The following is a 16,907-nucleotide window of genomic DNA, read 5'->3' on the forward strand; positions in this document are numbered from 1 at the left end:
AACCACAGGGAGAACATGCAGACTCAGCACAAAAGACACCGCAGTTGAGAATCGAACTGGAGAACCTCTTACTGGGAGGCGACAACACTAACCACTGCACCACAGTGGCAATCTGTTAATCAAATTGGCTTTACCTGTGCTGTTCTAACGTATCAGTCACTGAAAATGTACTAATCTCACTTGTATAAATACTGCAACTACAGGCTAATAAAGATATTGCAGCTTTTGATATAAAGATAATTTTTTTAAGTTATTTCTTAAAGTGTTTGGTATAATGGCTCTTTCAGCTGAGGATACACAGACTGCTAGTGCTATTTGGGAAAAAATCTATGCAGATGTTGAAGATAATGGTGCTGATGTGTTAAGTAGGTAAGGACATTCATGTGTTAAGGAACAAAAGTGTTTTGGTATATAATACAATCTGTAGTTCTGCTTTTAAGCTTTAATCCATATCTTTTAAAATGATATTTTGTCTTGTTCTTGACAAGTGTTTTTTTTCAGTACTACTAAATGCTTTAGGTTGGTATCTGCAAGATGAATATTTGCTGTCTATATGTAGCTTGTACATATGCTTAAAACTTGAGCTGCAACTTGTATATGAAGCAGTTATAAGAAAAAAATTTAATTGGATAAGGTGTGGATGCTAAAAAGCAAACTTTTTCAGGTTTGTGTTGCAGCTGAGATTTTTTCTTCTCTCCTTCAGAATGTTCAAAGAACACCATCATACTGTCAGCTACTTTAAAAATTTCACACAGCTGCAGTCTGTTGCTGAGACTGCTTCTGCTGAGGAGATTGCAGTCCTGGCTGAGGTTCAAGCCCATGGGAAGAAAGTTTTCTCAGCCTTGAATGATATGGTGCCACACTTAAACAATGTGGATGCTTTAAAAGAAACTATTGCTCCATTAGCCAAGAAGCATGCTGCAGAACTTAAAGTAGATGTGAAGGACTTTAGGGTAAGTGAAGACTATTTTCTGTCTCTTACCTTAAGATGGTTGTGGTTCCAAGTATAGTCACTAGGTGTTGCTCGTCCTCCAAGAAAGAGGGTTTATGAAGCTTAAATTAGTCACCTAAACTGATTTCAGAGAAGAGGCCTATACTAACTGCTTGCTAGCCTTTGTTAGTTTGAAATCTTTCAACATATTAAAATCTGACGTCCCTTCTTTCCATCCACCAGAGCATCATTCAGGCTTTATTAAGTCCTTTCATTTTAAGCTGGGATTTGATAGGTTGACTTGACCATATTCCTGATACATTTAGTTATGTATCCTGCCCCCCCATTTCGTATATAAATCTTTTACTTCATCTCCTAACCATGTTTGTAGTGGGACTGCTTTATCTTGCACTCTGTGATCTTCCCATTACCAGTGTATGTGTTCTAGTTGGTAAAACCTCTTTAGGTTAAATAGCTTCTAGCCATGTAGGTTTGAGGATGACCATAGTAAAGTAACTCCCTCGGGCTTTTAGTATAAGCCTTTTCTCTGTTTTGCCAAGAGAATTGATTTAGACCACAGGTAACAGATGTGAGGTAATGTTTGGGGGGAGGGGGACCACTGGTATATTTGGATAAGCCCATGAACTGCAAACCTAGTAACTTGACAACTCAAACTTTATCCTTTTTATGGGATGAATCTGCACCCAATCTAGAAGTAAAATGGTTGTTTCTTGCCAATTATATTAGCCCAAACATTGGTATTCTAATAGTCTGGATGATGAAGGGTCTGGGAGCATGTGTTTTGTACAAATTTTACCATACTTAGACTTTTTAGATGGTAAGTGTAGCGGTGGTTGTATATATGTTCTTACAGTAGACACTTATTTTGAGGTCCCACATAGCTGTAATCCCTTGGAATGGGACAGAACTGCTTAATATGCTAGGCATTTAAGGCTACCAAATGGGTCTCTTGTCACCCCACCCACCCAAAAAGAGAATTTTAGAGAACTATAGCTCTGATTATATGCATGCAGGTGAATTGCTTTAAGTGTGGTGTGTTTTTACCTGTAATATAAATACAGGCTTGTACTAAGATATCACTTGCAGGCTATTACCCCTAGTCAGTAACCAGAGGTCCTAATCAAATCTCATACCTTGAATTTGTAAGGAACACACAGAATCAGTAGTCAAGAGCCCTTTATGTAGAACATGCCTGTCTTGAGTGTATTTGTTTCTAAACCCAAAACTGGGTAACTTGTAGTATGCTATTTAATATACATCTATTGATAGGTCTAAAAAATGCAGTATTTGTAGCCTTTGGTTCTTTTCAGGATTTGGGTCTTGTGGTTACTGGACAGCATGTAAGATTTATCTTGTGGTATAAAATGGAGACGGGGAACTGGCAGAGTGATCCTGAGGATTTAAACGTATGACAGTGTTTTAGCTTGGGTGACCAATTTGATCTCTGGCTTTTGCTTTTAATTAAGCAGAGTTTTTCAATAATACACTTGAAAGCTTGATATGGTTATAAGAGGGTTTTGACTGGGGCTTCTGTCCAGATTGCCAGAGGTTATGGCTGCAGCCATGCAGCAGTTTACATGCTGGTGTAAATTTTCCATGTATTCTCCAACATTAACTGGGTTTGGAATATGAAACTTGCTACTGTACCACTAGGAGAACACTTATAATGGTACCTTGGGTGGAAGGGGTCTCTCAATATAACATACCCCCCCAAAGTGAGAACTCTATTTTACGGCATACAACCTAGGAATCTGAGCACTAGTGTTTGTTTCCTAGTCTAAAGTTTGACAGCCTAGAAGTTTAGACCACCTAGGAAAATGAACAGTTTAATACTGAGCATTTCCAGTTCTGTAAAATGTATGTGGTGGCTATCTTGGGTGAAGTTGTTTTATGGCTTCCACATGAGAGGGGCAGCTTTATGATTATGTGGCACTATAAGCTTTAGTGCATTGTGATGCATCAGCCCTCATGTAATTCTTTCTTCTAGGTGAATAGACACCTGCTCCCTCAGTCCAGTAATGATCTTATCCTTTCCCCTGTCTTCTGCCAGGTTGTGTGCACCTACAATTACGTTACAGCTTGTGTAAGAAATGGCTGCATAAAGCTCTATATTGTGAGATTCCTTTGGTTTTAGCCTTCATGGGTTAGGCAAAATTAGTGTTATGTAGGCTATTGTGAACTGGAATGGTATCTGTGATGCTTCTCAGGTGGGATGATGCTTCACCTTGGTGAAATAGTTCTTGGGTTTTAACTTTAACTGTTTGTGTTTTTTTCAGATAATATTCAATAATCTGTTGGAGCTTATCGGAGAGAAGCAAGGTGCAGATGCCAAAGTGGCCTTTAAGAAAATGACAGATCTAATATATGAAGAAATAAAAGCTGCATATTGATGCACTGTGTACTCCAGTTTGAATAAAACATTTCAAAAAGTGAAATCTTGTCTGAATTGAGGATTAATTGTCTTAAGCCCCACCCATCTGGCTTGTGTACACAAAGATTGAGCAGTGTTAAAACCTCCTTTTGGGGTGCAGAAGAGATGTGACAAGTCTGCTTATTCAGTACTTGATTTAGGGTCTATGCAGAGTTGCAGCTTAAACTGGTGTATGTGTTCATGTGGTAATGTTTCTTAGGAGTATTGGATTTCAGTTGCTCTAGACTGAAGAAAAAAATGGTGCAGTAAGACAGTTGTGATTTGTGGAAGATGTTCCCAGTCATGGTCTGGATGACCTGCATAAATACTGGATTTTAACACCTTTAAACATTAATTGCAAGAAGATTGTTGTAAAAATGTAGTGCAAGATAGAACATTTAACTGAGATGTTGCCTGGTTATGTTTTATATTTAATTATAAAAATCCATCTCTGGGGTGACTAATATGGCTCTACCCACCCAACAAGGGTTCATTAAGTCTTTCAGGATATCCAGAGGCAATTCCCACCTTTCTATGGCTTACTGCTCCTGTCTCTGCTTATGACTTATTAAGTGTCAACAATGGTTGAGCTGATAGGAATGGCTGGTAAAAGGCTGGATCCTTTAATCACCCCTTTGCCTATTGATAGGGCTGAAGAAGGTTTTGGGGGAGGGTCCTTGTGAGGCTAGGTCTTTTGCTTCTCAAAATGTAAATGAGAAGTAATGGCTCAGACTGGCAACCTAGTTTCTGGTAGTTTCCTTGGGCACTGAATTATGGGCAGTACAAAGCCATTAGACAATAGGTAGGGGGAAATTTTAGGGTGTCCCTCTGCTCCTGGAAGGAAGTTTTGTTTTTTTGGGAAAACATATTTGAGAGAGCTGTCCACCCATGTTATATATGGGTGAAGGTAACTACATGATGTCAAGCTGCTCTTAATGGAAGCCTAGAAGAAAGACCATATGAGTGTAACCCTTTCAGTCTAGGTATGAACCCCAGGAAGATGAGCATTACTGAAGGCATGTCCTGACTGGAAGAGGGCTTGGCTTTGAAGGTGCTTATTCAAGCCAGCTGGAGTGCTTTGAGGGATGAGCCCAGAACTTCAGCTAATCAAAAAGTAACTGCTCTCCTATTTGGCATACTAGTAGATTGTGCCATCCCTCTTAAAGGATCAGGTAACAAATACCTGAATGCAAGACCACTACTTGCCTTTTCTAGTGGGTAGGCAGAGACTGGATATCTGGACTGGTGTCAACTCTTAACATGCAAGATTTGGGTCATTTATTCTTTTGTACTAAATTCATGCAAATTCCTCAAGTCTGGGCCCCTTAAATTGAAAAGCCTTGGTAAGGACAACTGAAATGGAGTATGGGTGGTGATGCTGGTTAGTGGGGGTATCCTGCCTTGAAAATGGAATAATTGTACAGGTCACAGGATGTTCTTTGACTATCATTGTCCAAATGTTTTGGTAAATGACTAAGTAGTGCTTCATTGTAGAAGATGGTAGTCAATCTTGTGCATTTTTGCTCTGAGTTTCTAGCAGGTCAGGTTATCTATACACCACATGGGCAGAAAATCTAGTTTTTTTTATTGCCAATTTTAATGTAGGCCTCTATCTGAAGTTGATGGGTTAAATGTGTTCAGTCTGAAGTACACCATGACTTTTTTTTTATTTTGGGGGTGTATGGACTTGGATATCTCTGGCTTGAGGTGGATCCCCCAATTTGTATTTTCTGGAGTCCTAATTCCAGTTGTTGCCTGTCACTGACTAGGAAGGTACCTTGCCCCCAACACTGACTTCTGCACACTTAGAGCTTACTATCTACAACACCATCACCCTCTGCACATTTGGCATAAACTGTTCAAAACAAGATAAAATCAGAGTCATACAAACCATCAAACTTCTGAATATAAATATTGTAGACCATTACTGACTTGTAGTAATGATGTAAGGAAATGGCACATAGAATGGAGTGCTTTCATATGAAAAGTTATGACCATAATTGCAGACCTTTCTGTGGTTATTTCATATGGTAGATGAAGCCAAATGAGAACATTGAAACTGCTATGGACCAGAAGTGTAGCTAGATTCTGTCCTTAGTTCCTGCACTGGCACCATCCTTCAATAATTGAGGGGGGAGGATGCTTGCTCCTAGTCAACTACCAAACTCACCTTCATACAGCATCAGCATTCATTTGTGAAGGAAAGTACTGTATTCTATATTGCTGATGTCCACCCCCCACCGAGCACCTTACACCAAGGGTAGCTGTTACCTTATGAACCACAGATCTTGTACATGTCTAGCTGCTTACTATGATTTGCTGAATAAGTACGTGAAGACTCCCAAGCCTTAATATTGTCATGTTTAATGCATACATTTCTTATTGGGCCTAGTAGTTAAAGCAAAGGCTTAATGTCAGGTAAGGTTATTACAGATAGAGGAAATGTTACCCCAATAAAGTGGGAATGGCACTACATTTCTACAGTCTGTGCTACAGGGACACATACGATGCTCCCTAGTTGGGTTAATAAGTGTATTAACACCTTTTATAAGCCAAGGTGTGCAACCCCCAAATGTGTCCCACAAGATATATATATATATATATATATATATATATATATATATATATATATATATATATATATATATATATATATATATATATATATATTTGGTTACCTGACCGTCTCTGGCCATCAGAGCTTTTGCCTTGGCAAGATTTGTGAATTTAGTAGTAGCACTTCTGTATCAATTCTGTATATTCTCCAGCACATTAACTCTGAAAGGTCACTAATGCTTAATAGTTTTATAGCTGCTATTTACTAGACAGAACTGAGCTAAACTGTCAAATCTCCTGCTATGTCATTTATGTACTAAGTACTTGTTCATTAGATGTCTATTTCTTGCTAAGATAAGTGATCAAATATTGCACATTGTGAAGTCTCAATCTGAAAGGCACTAATATTGCTTAATCATGGGGTCCTTTTCAAACTGAGTAGGACCTTGCCCTTTCTGTTAAACAAATGGTGAGACCGGGGTGAGTTTAGGGTGCTGCTGAGTAACTTAATTAAATCATGTGCAGCTTTCATGAAACAATAACTCTTCACTTGGTGTGAATAAATATTGGGAAAGTTGTTGCCTTGAACAAGTTACACTGCAAGTTTTGCCTGAAGAGGTAAATATCTGAAGCATGAACTTTTCATCAGCTGTAATACTGAGATGAGACATCTTACAAATGAGGTGTCAGATATACCTGAATATATAATGCATATGCAGTATTCTTGCCCAAAGTTGCATTTGGATATCTGGTTGAATCGAAATATCAAAATCACATACAGCCTGAACAGTAATTACTAGCCTTCATAATAGATAAAACCTGAACAGGAATTAATAGCCTTCATAATAAACTGTGGCTTTTGGCAGTACAGGATGCCCAAGCAGCTGTTAAAAGCCATATGTGATAGTAAATGCAAAGTGACTTTACTCCTTCACTTTCAAACTTATTCCCTTTTGTGTACTTGGAACTTTAGTCAAGTCCCCTTCAGGTGTAAATAGCATACATTTGGCTCTGTCCTGGGTTTGTTTAACCCTACTTACCTAGTAGGTGTATAACTTTTTAATTAGTGATATAGCTCATGTATGCTATATATGCACATAGCATTGTTTGGGTTAGCCTCCTAGGGAGGTAAGCATTACAACCAAATATACTTCAAAACAAGGCTATACTCTTCCCAGCCCTAGAGTACTAATAAAGGGGATGATTACATATTTGAGCCATTGCACTTGGTTAATAATGGTAACAGTTCTCCAGATGGGATGCTTCATCACTCCTGCAACTGTTGTACACATGTAAGAAAAAAAGGCTTCTTATCCCAAGTGTGTTCCCCAAACTAGATGGTTACTTTATAAGGCATGCAGAAATCCTATCTGGTTTAAGGTTTAACTTTGACTAATTTTTTTTCAGATCTTTGAAAATCTGCTGGATCTCTTTGGGGAGAAGCAAGGTGGAAATGTCAAAGCACCTCTAAATTATGAAGAAATAAAAGCTGCAAATTTGTATATTGTATAATCTCTTTTCAGTAATAAAACAGAACTCAAATATTGTCTAAAGTAAGATTTTTTTTCAGTATTTTGCTGCTGGAATGCAAACAGTACTTGCTATTGTGGATTGCCAACTTAACTGGCATTGAGTTGTGGTTTAAACTGGGTGCTTAACACATGACAAGGTAACCTCTTTTGACAAACTGATTTGCTGGATTTGACAGTAACTTGACTACATTAAAAATCTGTGGTGCTGTAGGATAAACTTAAGGAATAGGCAGTTGTGTATTGAGAAAGGAGTATTTTGGAGCTATGGATGGAATAAGGTGCATTGATACTGGTTTTGAATTAAGATGGTGCTTTTTTGTATTTGAGCACTTTGGGACAACAGTTAGATTAAGGATATTTATTTTTCATATTTAACTCCCAAAGCACCACATTGGGGTTGTGGTGATGGTAATATGTATGGATGCACCTCCTTAAAAGTTCACTAAACATTTTAAAAATTTTCAGAGGATAAACACATATTTGTTCTAGGTTAATTTCTTCTTGCCTTAAATATATCAGTGATGCCTGGGCACTGGCCCAGTAATCAAGGAGCTTCAATCCTCACCACTGAAACCAGTGAGGGATGTGCACATTGGGAGGATAATAGATACAGACACAATAAACTACAATTTCCTTTAAGAGCACACCACAGTCAGTCTGGGACTGGTTTTTCCCTCTGTCCCAAGAGTCCCAATAAGACTCACCACTGGCAGAGCTATAGAGTTAAGATCTCAGCTGAGTGGTCAAGCCAAAATCTCCAGCACCCTCTATGTCCAAGCAGTGCTTCATGGCCCTGCCCAAGTAGCTGCACACACACACACTTTTGAGATTGAATGTATATACAAACACACACACTCCTGGGGAAGACTGGCACAGGTTCTCCGGCTATTCCTCCTTCCACCCAGACTATATGGTAGTACCACCTGCTACAAACCACCCTTATCAGCTATTTATTTTATTTTTATTTTACATTTGTTAACCAGGATAGTCCAACTGGATACATATCCATTTTCAGTGGAGGCCCGGGGAGAAAAGCTCCAAAGAAACACATATGCGAGACATTCTAACAAAATATTTTAACATGTTTCCAGTATACACAACCAGACAATATAGATGAGCACACACTATTAATTATTTGACAAAGACATATAAAATGATCAATACATGTACAAGCAATATTAAAGTATGTTAAATATCTAGAGTCACATCATGCATCTGAATGTGGTATTGATAAGACTGTGCAGTCCTATCAGGAGATTGTGTGTTTAAGGCAAAAGTTACTGCAGGAGTGGAGTAGGACTGAAGTTAGTCTGGTGTGGAGCAGGGACATAACTATTTGTTGCTGAGATGGCTTTTGATAGATTTTTTAAATTTGGATAGAGAAGATTCCAGGGTAATGGATGAAGGCATTGAGTTCCAAATTTTGGATATGTAAGACAGGGAGTCACCGGCATGGTTGTGGGATCTAGAAACTGTTAATAGTAACTTATCTTTGGAGCAGAGTTGCCTAGGACAGGAATACTGTTGAATTAGGTTGCTTAAAGCTGGTGTTTTATTTGCGTGGGAGAGTAGCTTATAAGTGATAAGTTGATTGTACATTAATAAATTTGGTAGTTCAAGCCAGTCCAATTGTTTTATGTTATGACAGTGATGGGTTCTAAAAAATGAGTTATTAGCAAATTTGGCTATTTGATTACAGCAGGTTGCCAGTTTGCTGGTTTCTGTTTTGGATAGATTTGTTAGGATTGGGGATGCATTAAGTAATGTTGAGAGCAAGTGAATGCAGACAATTGTGGTGCTAGCAGTATGGGTCAGGAAGGATTTATGTTTGTAGAAACTACCTAGCTTTCTGTGAGTGTTTTAATAGCTAGATTAATGTGGATATCAAACTTTAACTTGTCAATGGTGACACCTAGTAGTTTTGTGTGGGATTTGAGTGTGATAAGTTTAACATTTTTAGAGTAAATATTGAAAGTGGCGGTAAAGCTGGTATTTTTTGAGGGGTGAAATAGGATCTTGATCTTTTTGGGGTTAAGAATAAGGCCATTGTCAGTAAATCAGTTTTCAACTGAGTGGAAATTATCATGGGTTTTATTGTGTAGTTTTTGCAGAGTTGAGGCACTAGATATTATAGTAGAATTGACTGCGTATTGGATAAGGCTAGTGCTATTTGCTGCTGAGTGGAGATTGTGAAAACTGAAAATAGCAAGGGATCCAGTATTGATACCTGAGGTACCCCAAGAGTGACTGGTAAAAGTGGAGACCAGTTATACTTCCACCACACTGCTTGTTGCCTGTTCCTAAGATAATTGTTGAACCAGGAGATTGATTGGTTGTCTAAGCCTAGGTTTTTGAGGTGGTAGATGGCTAACCATATCAAAGGCTTTTGATAGGTCAAAAAAAAGGGCAGAAGTAAGTTTACCATTGTTGCTGTTATGGTTTGTGGTATCTGTGAATGCTAACAGAGCTGTGGTGGTACTATGACCTAGTCGGAAACCATGTTGATTTGGAGATATGAGTTCCTGATTTATAAGGTGGGACATTAGTTGATAGTGGAAGCATTTTTCTAATATTTTAGCCAGTGGAGATAGAATAGCAATTGGTCAGTAGTTGGATATGTCATAGGAAGTGCCCCCTTTGTGAAGAGGTATGATATAGACAGTTTTCCAAATCAGGGGCACTGTAGTTTCAGTGATTGATCTATTGATTAGTATAGAAACTGGTACAGCTATTTCTACTACTGCCAGTTTTAGAAATTCATTGGGGAGGGAATCTACTCCTAGTGTTGTGGGTTTCAGCTGGGATAGTAGTTTTTTCATGTAGGAGGTTGGGGTGGGTTGCATTTTAAAAGTGGGCATGTAGTTAGTGGAGGTGGGAACACCTGTTGTAGTGACAGTGAGATGTTGTTGGGCTAGAGCTTGTACAGTTTCAGTAAAGAATGTATTGAATGATTCGGCTATGTTGTCTTTTGTTAAACCTGATGTTGGGGGTGGGGTAATGGTTTTACCAGGGTGTAGTAACTTGCTTAAACCTGCCCAGAATTTCATAGGGTTATTCATGTGTTGGTTTTGATGGGTAATGAAGTAGTTTCTCTTGTCTTGGATAAGTTGTTTTTTGGTTAGATTCCTTATCTGTTGTTAGGCTTCCTGTGTACTAGGGCTTTTATTGGACCTCCAGGTTGTCCAGGCTCTATTTCTTTCAGCTATTTTTTGTCTAGTTTCCCTACATAACCATGGAACTGGTTTTGACTTTACTCTAGTAGTTTTTTCAGGGGCATGTCTGTTTAATATATCTAAGAAGGTGGATTTGAAGTGTTCAATAGCTTCGTTTAAGGGTAGGTAATAAAGGTCAGACCAATTATATAGCTTTAATTATTGTCTGAGGTTAGTGTGGTTAAAGTGTTTTTTGTTTCTAATTGTTTGAAGTATAGGGGTTTGGGGATGATGGGAGTTGTATTTAAGTAAGACAGTAGTTTGATGGTCACTCAATGAGTCTGGAAGGGTTCCAGCTAAGTAGGAGCAGGGTATTTTATTTAGTAAGATCCAGTCTAATAGGCTTTTTTACTGCTTTTGACTATTCTGATTGGCTGTTTGATTACTTGAGAGAAAGTATGAAGAGTGATATGGTTAGTGGGTATTTGAGCAGAGCATGTGAGCCAGTCTATATTAAAGTCACCTAATACAATGGTCTCTTGAGGCATGGATTGTGATAACCATTGAAGGAATGTCTCCATGATGGGGATGTTATTGCCTGGTTAGATATATCCTGTTACTAGGTTGATGGCTTTTCTGTTACTTATTTTATGCTTTGCTAAGAGAATTTCTGCTTTTTCCAAAGGGGGTGTGGTTACCTCGATTTTTGTTATGGATAAACTATTTTTGTACAGCAGGGCAATGCCTTCACCCTTTTTACCTAGTCTGTCTTGCCTAAGTATACTATATCCAGGTGGTAGGATCTCGGTATCTTGGGTAGATGGTTTTAGCCATGTTTCTGTTATACTGACTGATGACTGTAAGGTTTTTATTTAATGTCACTGTTAAGTAATTTTGTTTGGTTACTTTTGTGAAAAGGGTTCCATTAGGGTCACAAATGGATAGAGAAGACAAGAATCTGTTATATTTTTCTGTACGGTACCACTCATGTTGCTGTTTTTTTTTTTCCAGTTTATTACCAGTTGAATTTAAGTCACCCAGTTCCAAATGTAGAATATTTTGTAGCATGGAAAACAATTTGTCATACCTGAGTATAAGGATTTAATCTAGGTTTAGTGTGTAATTATGACAGGGAAGATGAAGAGGTATGTTCAAACTAAAATTAAAAACACAGAAGGGGAATGCAGATTGAAACTCAGGGTACCCAAACATAGAAGGTAGCACTTCTTGAGCCATTTTGACTAGATTTGAGAGTAAATAACAATTTAAGGGCTTTGTTACTAAGAGAAGAGAATGGGTAACTGATTCAAAGTTACATTTAAGGTCTAAAAATGGCACTCTTTTCTGGGAAATTTACATTGATTACTAGAAAGTTGGTGGTCATATCTAGTATTTTATTGTGTTAAGTGATTGTAAAGTAGCTTTTCCAGAATTTTTGCTAGGAGGTAAAGCATGTCCGTTGGTCTAAAGTCAGAAGCTGAGGTTGGGTTACTGATTTGGGGAAACTAGTACAACTGTGGCATGCTACCAGAATTAACGAATGGTGCCTGCATTAGTGTTAAATATTAGATGTGTTCATACTTCTCAGCATTTTAGCACAACAAATTTGGACAAATCTAGAAATAATTGTAGGTCAAGGTCTAAAAAATAGGGACAGATTTTAAAAATTGCTCCTGTAAACTTAGAAAGTTGCTAGAATATCAGGTTTTGAATTATGTATTTTCTGAAGGATATGGAATCTGAAACTCAAATGTCCATTATTATTTACTATTATTTAATGACATCAAATCTCAATAATTTGTCAGAAAACCACTAATATTTTATAAGTAAAAAAAATCAAAAATATGATGGAAAATATGGACATTCTGGAAAAATATGGATAGTTGAAAGGTACAGATGTGTTGCAGTGGTTTACAACTGCATTCTGCTGTCATCTTAGGGAATTTCAGATGTAGTACTGAATGCCTGCCTGATTTGTAAATGTCAGTTAGAAGTAATGTTTCCAGTACCTTCTTGACCAAGATAGCTTTAGAACAGAATGGTGGTAATTCACACAGTTTAAATACTGAGCTGTGAATTTTAACTGGTTAAAATTAAATGAAACAAATGAAACAGCACTAAGCTTATTCCTAGAATCTCAGAATATTACCCATTTTTCATAAGGACTGCACTTCATAAGAGGTAGAAGTGACAATCCCTTAACCAAACAGCCATCATCATCATCAATCCCTTTGTCCCATTTTCTACATGCGGATGTGGGGGTCATGTCACCTTTTGCCACTTCTCTTGATTCATTGCTACCTTCCTTCCTCCTTAACATTTATGCCTGACAGTAACAGGTCTTCTCTGACACAACCTATCCATCTCTTTGTTGACTGTCTTCTTTTCCTCTTGCTTTCTTTCTGTCTCTTCCTAAGGAACATCAGCTCTCCGTAAAGTATTTCATTATTAGGGGTGTGAAGGTTACACCCTACCTTTAGAGTAGAACTAGAGGTTTCAGGATATAGTTAGTAACAGTGGGTGGGTAGTTTACTTACTCTGTTTGTTATCTTCTTTACAGGTGGATCAGATTGCTATTTTGTTTATAAAACTCTAACAATTTTAACAGTTGTTCTGTGTTTCCAATGTAAACCTATGTATAATACATAACCATTTATATTAGACACATGAAAATGTTTAATCCTCTGATTTTAATCTTTTTAGAAAGATCAGAGTTTCCTAGCATCCCCTAAAACTGGAAGACGATTTTGGTTCTTTTAGGTTACTGAGAATTATTTCTCCCTTGTTTGAAATTTTTGGTCTATTTTTTTTTCATTTGTCTTTAATGGAAACATTTCAGTAAGTATAAATGGACTTAAAACCCTAACTAGATGGGTAAGATAGTCCTATGGCTCCAGAGAGGTAGACTTTACCTTATCCTATTCAGGGGCTTATATCGCCCCATAGAATGTGAATGTTTGACTTGGACACACATTGTCATCTGTCTGCTCATACAGCTATGCTAGAATGAAGGAAACAGATTGAAACAGTGCATGCCTAGAACCTAATGAAGGCAGGGGAGGATACTTTACTGTGGAAGCTGATATCATAGCATCTGTGTTTTAGCCTGTTAGGCAGTGAGACAGATTTCCTCCCTGCTACAAATGCCATACTTAGAAGAGAATGGATTCAAACCGGATTTTGCAGCCCATCCACTCCTTCAAATGTAGACTGTGAACCATACAACATTTAGTAACATTAATCATTTTATTTTATTTGTTTTTGTTTTCTGGAGTTGAGCACTGATCTCTTTGTACCGTTTGTAGGCTCAGCCCTGGTCCAGTGTCTGGTGAATTGACTTGTCAGAGTCAAACAGTTAGGCAATGTAGGCTGAGGGAATCAAACCTTGCACCACTGGATGACAGGAACGGGTTATTAACAGCTCCTTAATCCTCTAAGCCAAATGCCAGACATGCCAATCATGTTTTTAAATAGCTTGAATTATCTGCCTGATGTCATTGATGGTGATGGAAGTTTCTGAGCTCTAACCACTCTTAACTTCATACAATATTCTTTGGCGCAATGTCTTTCTCATATTGACAAGAGTTTATTAATCGAACAACTTAGCATGATGGATCATGAGTTTTGATAAGGCTGCTTTTTCCTATCTGATCATGCCCCACCATTTTGTTTAATTATAGCCACTAGACCGTGTCGTGCCTTGTTTTCTGTTGGTTGATTTTCACTTTTAATTATCTGGAACTAGTGAAGATATTTCTAAGTTACAGTAAAATATATAAAACAACAGCATAGACATTAAACAGTCCACTGTAGTTTTACAGGATACCCCTTAAAATTATCTGCTCAACTTTTTATGACAAACTCACTGGAAATTTAATTTCTTCCTCGCGGGATAAGCTGACATCTGCCCAATTGCTTCAACATTTTTTAAGACAACAACAGAACTGTGTAGTTATGGATTAGTAAACTAGCTGAACAGTAAAGCAACAAATTCATCATGGATTGCAGACAAATTTGAGATATTTTACACACAGTCATGGCATCTCAATATACTGGCACCTAAAGCAGTCCGCAATTTACCCCATTGTCTTCATGTAACTGATAGAGAACACAGTAATCCTGCCAGTAAATGCCCAGATCTGGCTAAGGGGAAAACAAGGCAATTATAGAGGTATTTCAATATTAATTACAGCATGCGGACCAGCTTCCAATGGAAGAAATAATACCATGAATCACAAATTAGCTATATAAGCCAAACTTCCTTATGCAAATGGACAACAGTTAACTAGCCCCATGTAGGATTTAAGGATTAGCCTTGTCATTTGTTAAATGAAGAAAAGCAGATAGCTGAAAACTGCTATATTCCTTTCAGAATTGCTAAGTACATGAGAAACCAGGGTTCTGGCAGGGCTTGTAATTGAGTGATTAGCGTACTAATGTGCAACTATTCTTGGTAGTGGTATCTCATGGATTTTACTTTCTCTGAGATATACCTGTCTTACAGTCAAGTGTTTCTGAAAATTGCAGTGGGTACAGACCCTCTGTGTAACATTCTTTTACTACAATGGTTATTACACAAGTTTTTTTGATAGTTGAAATGTTTTATGTTTCAGTTTAAAGCAACAGATACAAAAGCCTCACAGTTTAATCAAGGAGCAGAAGTGAAAATATATTGTTGAACTTTGAAACTATAGTAGTCCTATGCTTATGAAAAAATGCTTTTATTGACCAATTAATTAAAAGGACATCAAATGTGTGGATTGCATCCACACCTCTCATCTGTCCCTGATTTGCAGCCAGTCACTTATTTTTCCTCATATTTGTGTTTTGTCCATTCAAAAACTTTTAGTTTTCTGGTAAATTTTCAAGGATTACAGTCAATAATGCCAGACATTACTGTTTTGTACTTGTTATTGTTCAGAAAAGGACTTTTGGTACAAAATCTGATTCTTCTATTAACTGTTTTTTAATGAATTAGATTAATATTTAAAATTGTCTCTCATTTTGGGACATTGTCTCTCCATTACTTTTTTGCATTATCTGAAACTCTTGATCAAAGAACTTGAGAAGTTGGATTATATCCAAATCACCCTGCTGCATGCAGATGATAAGATTTTCACAACTATTTAAGACCTCAGGCTGCAGAAATGCTTCAGTACTTTGACTACCATATTTGATTGTGTGGCTTCCATTAGGACACAAGAAACAAACAATATTTCAAAGGTGATTCTGTTCTGTTAAATGAGCATGCAAGAAAGTCAAACATACCTCAAATTGTTTAATGTTTTAATCCAAGAAAAAAACTTTAATGAGCTACAGTGAGTTACCTATTTATATAGTCCAACATCAGAGCCAGTTAAGGTCAAATAGCAAGCTAAGGCACATACGTTTGTAGTTTAAGACTGCACAACTTTAGAGGATAATGCTTTTTTCCTGTCACAATGCATTGCATAGGGAACCAATGCAGACTGAAGAGAAACACTTGTTTTAAGCTGCCAGATTCTCCATATAAAGAAATGGGCATATACAAAATTAATCTAGATATATATGAAACATAGCAGATTTGGACATCCTCCCACCCCTAGATATAACTTTTGCATCAGAAATATTGCTTACTAAAAGCAAAATTTTCTATTCCTGGATAGAAACTTAGATAACATCTATTTGTCAGATTAGAGGACTTGACTTTACTGCAAGCTTTACCAGATAATGTCAAATGATAAATAAATGTTCTCTCCAGGAAGGGTATAGCATAGCCTAAACCATACCAGAAGCTTTGGTTTTGTCAGATGTCCAGCCATGACCTCTACTTAGATGAGATCTGCCCTCACCATTAAATGACCCCGAAAACTTCTTTTCAATCCTGTTGATAGGTAAGGGAGGTTAGGATCCAACCTTTGGGGAAATAGTTATTAAGACAATAATAGTTTACACTAATGGCCAGAATGGATATAGATGGTGTGTTGCCCATGCACTGGCCCAGTATTCAAGGAAGCTCAGTCCTTACCACTAACACCAGTGAGGGACGTGCACATTGGGAGGATGATAGGCACAGACAGTAAAGTACAATTTCCCTTAAGAGCGCACAGAGATCACAGTCAGTCTGGGGCTGGTTTCTCCCTCCCTCTCTCTCAAGATCCCCAATAGGACTCCCCACTGGCACAGCTATAGGGTTAAGATCTCAGCTGAGTGGTCAAGCAAAAGTCCCCAGCACCCTCTCTGTCCAACCAGTGCTTCGTGTCCCTGCCCAAGTAGTTGCACACACACACACACACACACACACACACACACACACACACACACAC

At 37.8% G+C, this 16,907-nt stretch overlaps 1 protein-coding gene across 2 annotated transcripts in view; it reads left to right on the plus strand.

Annotated features, from left to right (window-relative positions):
* The first annotated feature begins 211 nt into the window (after nt 1–211).
* LOC122813392 (hemoglobin larval subunit beta-1-like) overlaps nt 212–16,907 on the plus strand; it is a 35,727-nt gene continuing 19,031 nt past the window's right edge. Inside the window, exons 1-2 of one of the 2 annotated variants that reach the window (XM_044085691.1) lie at nt 213–369; nt 704–953. In XM_044085691.1, the coding sequence (XP_043941626.1) occupies nt 275–369; nt 704–953 (345 nt within the window). In that variant the 5' untranslated portion in view covers nt 213–274. Of the gene's footprint in view, nt 370–703; nt 954–16,907 lie in introns of both variants that reach the window. The other variant, XM_044085710.1, reaches the window with a different exon arrangement.

This window comes from Protopterus annectens, chromosome 1.part1 (genome assembly GCF_019279795.1).
Source record: "Protopterus annectens isolate FY-2018-M chromosome 1.part1, PAN1.0, whole genome shotgun sequence".
In the NCBI taxonomy this organism is placed as follows: domain Eukaryota; kingdom Metazoa; phylum Chordata; order Ceratodontiformes; family Protopteridae; genus Protopterus; species Protopterus annectens.